At 44.2% G+C, this 8,107-nt stretch overlaps 1 protein-coding gene across 1 annotated transcript; it reads left to right on the top strand.

The window, feature by feature from the left end:
* The first annotated feature begins 273 nt into the window (after nt 1-273).
* DEFB123 (defensin beta 123) lies at nt 274-7,367 on the top strand. The gene is made up of 2 exons (XM_021689225.1): nt 274-331; nt 7,222-7,367. The coding sequence occupies exons 1-2, from the start codon at nt 274-276 to the stop codon at nt 7,365-7,367; spliced, it is 204 nt and encodes a 67-aa protein (XP_021544900.1).
* The last annotated feature ends 740 nt before the right edge of the window (nt 7,368-8,107 follow it).

Here is an 8,107-nt window from a genome sequence, read left to right as displayed (position 1 = left end):
TTAGAGCGGGTAGCAGGACCTTGGACCGGGTTGCCTGCCCCCCCCCACCCCCGGCTGACCAAATGACCGCAGGAGGCGTGCCAGCTCGGAGTGTGTGGCTGCAGACCCTGGGCTCCGGGAGCGCAGGGGCCGAAGCCGTGGGCGGCTGAGGGCACGTGCGGGTGACATTGGTCCGGCCGAACAAAGGGACCTCCAGCTGGAGAGGCCGGAGCCTGCCCCATTCGTTTTGCCGTCGCCTCGGACTTGCAGCCTCACCTTGGGCCACTTCCAGCCATGAAGCTCCTTTTGCTGACTCTGGCTGCCCTCCTGCTCTTGTCCCAGCTCACTCCAGGTAACGGGAACCTTTTCGGGGAGGGGCAGGGCGTGGAGACTGAGGCTTGGTCCCGGAACCCCCAGGCCTGGGAGGATGGGCTGCCCTTTTGGAAACACCGAGAGAAGGAGCCCTCGCCCGCAGCAGGTGCCAGAGCTTAGGTACCAACCACGACATCCAGAGCTTCTGGCTCAGCCACCCCGTCCATCTCGGCTCTCTCAGGGAGCAGCTGCCGGTGGCCTTGCACGTGAGAAAGAATGGAAGGGGTGCGCAGGAGAAGAAGGAAGAAGAGGGCAACCGTGGGCCTTTCACAAAATAGTCCCCAGAATGTTCTAGGCTTTGTAAAGATCACAACCACCTTAACCAGAGAGAAAAACTCACATACTCTGTGCCTCTGTGCCAGACCCTGTGTTGGAGGCTAGGGCCACAGAGATAAATGACAATGGCCCTGGGGGAGACAATGAACAGCATTTACAACCCAGGGTGACATGAGCTGTGACAGAGGGGGTCTAGGGATCTGAGGTGGACATGGGAGGGACCAGCCCAGTCTGAGGGCCAGGAGAGTCCTCCTGATGGGATACCCTGAGTCCTGAAAAGTATGTTGAGATTGGAAGGGGAAGGAGAAGAGAAGGAAGTAGGAAGGGTGTCCCAGGCAGAAATCAGCTTATGCAAAGAAAGGTCCAGCTGTGGGAGAGAACGTGGCACCTTCAGAAAACTGGCACAACATTGAGTGGGTTAGGGGCGTGGCGAGGGGGAAACTGAGGAAGCGTTCAAGGTCCAGGTCTTGATGGGCCTTGACTACCAGGTGAGGGAGCCATGGGAAGGCTAACCGGATTCGGGCCATGGTCAGACTTGCCCATCCCACAACCCCCGGCCTCGCTATCCGCCCCCATCAAGGCTTCTGCCCACATCAAGGCTTTCACCTAACATTTCCAAAGAGGCAGAATGTGTAATTTCCTCAACCAAGCTGACCTCGGGTCTCATATCTGCCTGTGGCAAATGCCTGACCCACCACTCACCACAGGGTAGAGGTGCAAGCGTCAGAAGCCAGGTCAGAATGCCCCACCATTTGCTAACTCCGTGACCTCCTCAGTTTCAATTTCCTCTTCTCAACCTGCTACAACAATAACGTTTGTGTAGTAGTATCAGATTGAGGGAAGACACAGAACACACTGAAATGTATCTTCTTTATTTTATATGATTTTCACTGGTTCCTGGAAATTTATTATACTAAAATCATAAAGACACTCATCATCTACTATTTGGTTACTCAGTGGGACAGTTTATATAAGAAAGACAGAATGGGGCGCCTGGGTGGCTCAGTTGGTTAAGCGACTGCCTTCGGCTCAGGTCATGATCCCAGGGTCCTGGGATCGAGCCCCGCGTTGGGCTCCCTGCTCTGCGGGGAGCCTGCTTCTCCCTCTCCCCCTCCCCCTGCTGGTGTTCCCTCTCTTGCTGTGTCTCTCTCTGTCAAATAAATAAATAAGATCTTTAAAAAAAAAAATTAAAAAAAAAAAGAAAGACAGAATGAATGCTTGGTGATTTTCCTGTATGTGTGAATCCACAAGATAATGATTTATTTTTCTATCATCCTCCAAATGTGACAAAATAGTTTTTAATATATTTGATGAATTTTCACACATTGCAATCTTTATTCTTGCTGAAATTCAAATTGCCACATCTTTGGCTTGTGGTAGCCTTATTGTACATATATCCCTGCTAGTCTGTGATTGTTTCCTTGTGATAAAGTCCAGCTTATAGACACCACAAGAGACACACTTGTAGTCCGATGGAGTCAGACATATTAACTTGGCACAGCAAAGGAACCGTGGGCAAAAGAAGGAACAAATAAGGTTTCTATAGGATTAAGGAGAGGGACAGAGTTTAGGTAAAATGTAAATGAAGTTATGTGTTTTGTTTTCTTTCAAGTTTTTATTTAAACTGTAGTTAGCTTATAGTGTAATATTGGTTTCGGGAGCAGAATTTAGTGATTCATCACTTACATACAACACCCAGCGCTCATCACAAGTGCCCTCCTTAATGCCCATCAACCAGTTAGCCCATCCCCCCCCCAAACTCCCATCCAGCAACCCTCAGTTTTTTCTCTATAGTTAAAAGTCTATAATGTTTTGCTTCTCTCTCTCTTTTTTTCCTTCCTCTACGTTCATCTGTTTTATTTCCTAAATTCCATATATAAGTGAAATCATATGGTATCTGTCTTTCTCTGTGAAGTAGTGTTTGATAGACTTCATGTCTAAAGGGATTAACATCAGGCTGAGGCTCAGAAATGGATTCAGGGTTCTATTTCCATGGAAAGTACAAAATTAAGAGAGATGTGGAATTTCGTATCCCGAAACCCCTTCTCTGACACTCTGCCCTTGGCTCTGAAATCAAAGACACTTTTCTGTATTGAAAGACTGGTTCCTCAGAAAAGAATGTAATGTTCCAGTCCTGACCATATGATTTCAAATACAAAATTTCAGACAGATGTGACTTCAGCCTTTGTCCTTTTGTTAAGTGACAAAAGCAATTTCACTGGTTCATAAGTGGTTATCTGCTGTAACGAGATATTCTAGGCTCATCTTGTACAATTCCTGCCCAGATCTTGAATTCCCCATTTCTTCAAGAAGCTCTGATTTTTCTTTTTTAAGTAGGAAAATGGTATTTCAGAACCGTGATCTAGATGCTAGAGATATTCAGTCCTACTAAATCAGTCCTTCATACCACATCTTTTCAGTAGACAGAGCTGGGTGGGAAAATCGACCCATTGAATACATATAAAATACCTCATGAATTATTATTAATACTTCCTATTTAAAGTGATCTTGACTAGACATGATAGGGCACACTTAATGAGGGGTATTCCTATCAGGAGAAAAAGCATCACTAACAAAAGTGTACACCCAGGACCAGAGTCCTGTTGGGAATATCCAGGAAAAGCCGCCAGAAGCAAACTCACGGGTCCCAGAGGTCAGACTATATTGTTCACTCAACAAATGCTTTGGTTTGCTTACGTGGATGTATTCACACACATACACACACACACACACACACACACACACACACACACCAGAAAGGTTTCTGAGAAATGTGAATGTGGCAGGCATTACCAACAATTCCACATGTGGCTCCCTCACATGGCAAAATGATGTCTAATGCAAGTTGATGATGGACAATGGTTTTCTGGAACTCCTAGAATTGTCAAAAGACTACAGTAGTATTTTTAGGGACATTGTCAGCAGCTCGGATGACTTCACGAATGAGCACATGGAAAACTCAGGCACTGCACTGAACTTCTCCAGTGCCCTCCAGACCGTTTCTCTAGAAATTGCCATAGCATAAAACCTATCCCCAGTGCTAGTAAGCCCATCTAGCTTACCAAGTTTTTCAGCTCCTTCACGTAATTCTTTTCATCCCCACGTGAGAACCAGATGTTTTGCGAAAGAGTGTACTTATCCCCAACCACTGAGTTCAAAAGCGAGGGTTTGACTCCTGACGTGAAAAGGCAACAAATTGTTCCAGCTTAATCCAGTTGCACAGCAAGAAAAGGAAAAAGAGCTGGGCAAGCTCTCATGGCCCTTTACAATTCACGGGGCAGGGGGAACAGGGAACAGTGAAACTCTGAGTCACTTAGGCTCTTCAGGGCCTTCTGTCAGTTTAGCAAGTTTTAATTTTAACTTATGGTGAGTTCTTTCTATTTTTTCTGAGGGTTGAGAATGATAAGGACATACGATTTTTGGCAAAATGGCCATTCCTTAATTAAAGTCCCAGTAAAAAGAGCACCTCGGTCACTAGAAAGGCAGATAGGCGTTCCCAAGTAGGAAAGACAAACCACAATTGTTTTTAGTCACAGGAAACACTGTTGCTTTCTGGCAAGGAAAAGCATCTAGTCCTTCACAGAAAAGGCAGATGGTAGTGAGTACAAATCCTTGAGATTTAGGGAGCTGTAGAGAGTCCCAGAGACAGTGGTTCCTTTTCACGTTCCACTTTTACTGTTTTTCCAAAGGTTATTAAGCTGTCAGGTGGAACATATACTGGAGCTACCCTCACTGATCAGTGAAAACTTCTCCACCAGTGTTGTCTTAGAACAGTTTATAAGTTTTCGGGGCACCAGTCTGGCTCAGTCAGTGGAGCATGTGATTCTTCGTGGGGTTGTGAGTTCAAGCCCCATGTTAGGTGTAGAGATTACTTAAAAATAAAATCTTAAAAACAAAAGAAGAGTTTATAGGTTTTCTTTACTGTGATGGGTCAAATTTTCCACCAAGCTCCATTTTTGACCGTCCAGAAACACCAGTTAGCCGTCTTAGTGTCTCCATAACACATCAGATTTCTCTCAGTACATTTTTTCAGAACCTAGTTCTTGTGATGGCAGTTTGCTCAAGGTTCAAAAGAAGTTTTAAAAGATAATTAAAAAAAAACTCCTGGCACATATATACGTGTGTGTGTATATTAACATATGTATATATATGTATATATATGCATTTAACACATGTTATATATATATACATATGAACATGTGTTAAAGATTTTATTTAACTCATAATGAGAGAACAAGGCAGATTTTATAACTGGATCAAAGCATAAATAGAAACTGGCTTTTTTCCCCCCGTGGTGCAGGGGAGGAGAGAGAGAGTCAAATTAACCTCTCTGCAACAGAACATACTTGCAAGTATAGAGAAATAATTATTTTTGCCCTACTATTATTTATCAACAACTCATAGAGTTGTAAAATAACTCCCCCATAATCAAAATCAGATAACCCTGAGGACTGTGATCGACCAAGACCAAGGACTATTGACACTATTGGTGATTATTGACCTTTTGGCACTATCGATGATTTGGGCCAGATAGTTCTTTGTTGTGGCTGCCCTATGCATTGTAGGATATTTAGCGGAATCCTTGGCCTCTACCGACTAATTGCCAATAGCACCTCTCACCTGTTGCAGCAACTAAAACTGTCGTCACACATTTCATTGCCAAACATCCCCTCAGGAGCGAAATCACCCCAGTTGAGAACCCCTGCTCCGGACGATGCGAGTTTTCCTCTGAAGCACACATTTCCCCCGTGAGTCTCCCCTGTATTGGTCTAAAAATCATCTCAAAGAAAGCTTACTCCCGATCACAAAATACGCCTGGTCAAAACCTACAGCCAAAAGAAGGAAATAATAAAGGTTACAAATTAATGAAACTTACAATTAACTTAAGAATGAATGAAATAGGGCGCCTGGGTGGCTCAGTCATTAAGCGTCTGCCTTTGGCTCAGGTCCTGGTCCCAGAATCCTGAGATCGAGCCCCGCATTGGGCTCCCTGCTCGGCGGGAAGCCTGCTTCTCCCTCTCCCACTCCCCCTGCTTGTGTTCCCTCTCTCGCTGTGTCTCTCTCTGTCAAATAAATAAATAAAATCTTTAAAAAAAAAAAAAAGAATGAATGAAATAGAGAATAGTCAGGGCTTGAAACTGCCCAAAGAAAATGGTTGAATGACACAATTAGAGGTCCCAGGCTTCATTCAGCTGCTGGAGCCCCTGAAAACTTGAGTCAGAGCAGGCTTGGGGCTTTTACAGAACAAAGAGAAGGGTACAGGTCCTTGTTTGGCTCAAGTAGAGATTTCATCTTTAACTGCTGCAAAACTTGTGGTTGGAATAGCAACTGTCCCAGATTCGTGTGCCTCTAGGTTGAGGTCATGGGTGCCATCCCACCCCCAAAACTGTCAGAACACTTCTTTCGGGAGCTGTGTTTGTAAACCTTGCAATTTGTTGATGGGTTAAGATTCCAGAACAGGAAAGGCTTCAACAACAATATGGATGGGTTGTTGCCAAGGGCTCCAGGGGAGGGGAAAATGGGGGTTACTGTTTGATGAGTATAAGAGTTTCAGTGTTATGAGATGAAAAGAGTTATGGGGGTGGCTGGTGATGATGGCTATACACAATGTGAATGTATTTAACACCACCGAACTGTGCACTTAAAAATGGTTAAGATGATAAATTTTATGTTATGTGTACTTAACTACAATTAATGAAAAAAAACCTAAGTACAGCCACCTCGTAATGATAGACCTTGGCAAAAAAAAAAAGTAAAATTATGAAGAAAGTGATGGAATATTAGCCAAAAACAAAAACCAAAAATAGCCAGTATAGATGAACCTTGAAAACAAGCTAAGTGAAAGAAGCTAGACACAGAAGGCCACATATTATATAATTCCATTGGCATAAAATTTCCACAGTAGGCCAATCTATAGAGAGGAGGGCCGATTGGTGATTGCCCAGGGCTGGGGAGAGGGGTGCAGGGTTTCTCTTTTGGATGATTAGAAAGTTCTGGAACTAGATGATGGTGATGGTTGCACAACATTGTGAATGTACTTAATGCCCCTGAACCACGCACTTTAAAATGTTTGATGGGTGCCTGGCTGGCTCAGTCGGAGGAGCATGCTATCTTGGCCTTAGGGTCGTGGGTTTGAGCCCCACATTGGGTGTGGAGATTACAGAAATAGATAGATAGGGGTAGGGGCGCCTGGGTGGCTCAGTCGTTAAGCATCTGCCTTTGGCTCAGGTCACGATCCCAGGGTCCTAGGATCAAGCCCTGCATCGGGCTCCCTGATCCACGGGAGGCCTGCTTCTCCCTCTCCCACCCTCCCTGCTTGTGTTCCCTCTCTCGCTGTGTCTCTCTCTCAAATAAATAAATAAAATCTTTAAAAAAAGAAATAAATAAATAAGCAAGCAAGCTTTAAAAAAATAAAATGCTTGAACTAGTAAGTTTTATGTTCTTTGTATTTTACCACAATTTTTAAAAAGGGAAGGAGAGAAAAAGGAGCCCAACGGTCAAAGGCAAGGGAAACTGAGGACCCTCTATCACACCTGCTTTAATACCACCTCTCAGGGCTGACACTGTCTCCATTTTTCTTTTTGTGTGTGTCAGGCGGTACCCAAAAATGCTGGAATCTTCACGGCAGATGCCGTCAGAAATGCTCCAGGAGAGAAAGGGTTTATGTTTACTGCACCAATAATAAACTGTGCTGTGTGAAGCCCAAGTTCCAGCCAAGAGAAAAGCTATGGCCATTTTAAGTTCTCTGAAGCCTGACGCCATGAAAATGCAGACGGAGCCGCCCTGAATCTGACCCCAGTGGATTCCTAAATTCTATCAATAAACACATGTGGCTGATCTCTGTGTTCGCCTCTTAGTCTACCCCAGCCAGTTCTCAGGAAATCCCCTTTCAGGTGAAGTCAAAATATTTTCATAATAATAATAATAAGACAGTATTTGCCTTCTTCAGTCTCACTATCTCACAAGTGTGCAGTGGAATCTTCTGGAATCTATGTGACATATGATGATATCATTGTTCCATCAGCTAATGAAAAGTGTGTTTATGTATCCTTATGTTTCTAGAATTTTTTAAGATAGCAGGCTTAAAGTATGAGGGTGTTCATTTTCAGAGATTAACTCAGGTTGTTCTCAGTAATTCTATTGTGCTCTTACTAGCCATCTTTAGTTACATCATTAATCTCTGTAACCTCATGTTTATCTAATAATAAATCATTACTTTGAAGGGGCACCTGGCTGGCTCAGTGGATTAAGCGTCTGCCTTTGGCTCAGGTCATGACCCCAGTGTCCTGGGATCGAGCCCCGCATCCAGCTCCCTGCTCCACGGGAAGCCTGCATCCCCCTCTCCCTCTCCCTCTGCTGCTCCCCCTGCTTGTGCTCTCTCTCTCTCTCAAATAAATAAATAAAAATATTTTTAAAAATCATTACTTTGAAATTCCAAAATGTTCCTTTGTACCTGTGTGCAAACCCAAGGAGAACGGAG

Source organism: Neomonachus schauinslandi, chromosome 10, assembly GCF_002201575.2.
Source record: "Neomonachus schauinslandi chromosome 10, ASM220157v2, whole genome shotgun sequence".
Classification (NCBI taxonomy): Eukaryota; Metazoa; Chordata; class Mammalia; order Carnivora; family Phocidae; genus Neomonachus; species Neomonachus schauinslandi.
Note: the sequence above shows the minus strand (reverse complement) of the source record. Positions and strands in the feature narration are given on the sequence as shown.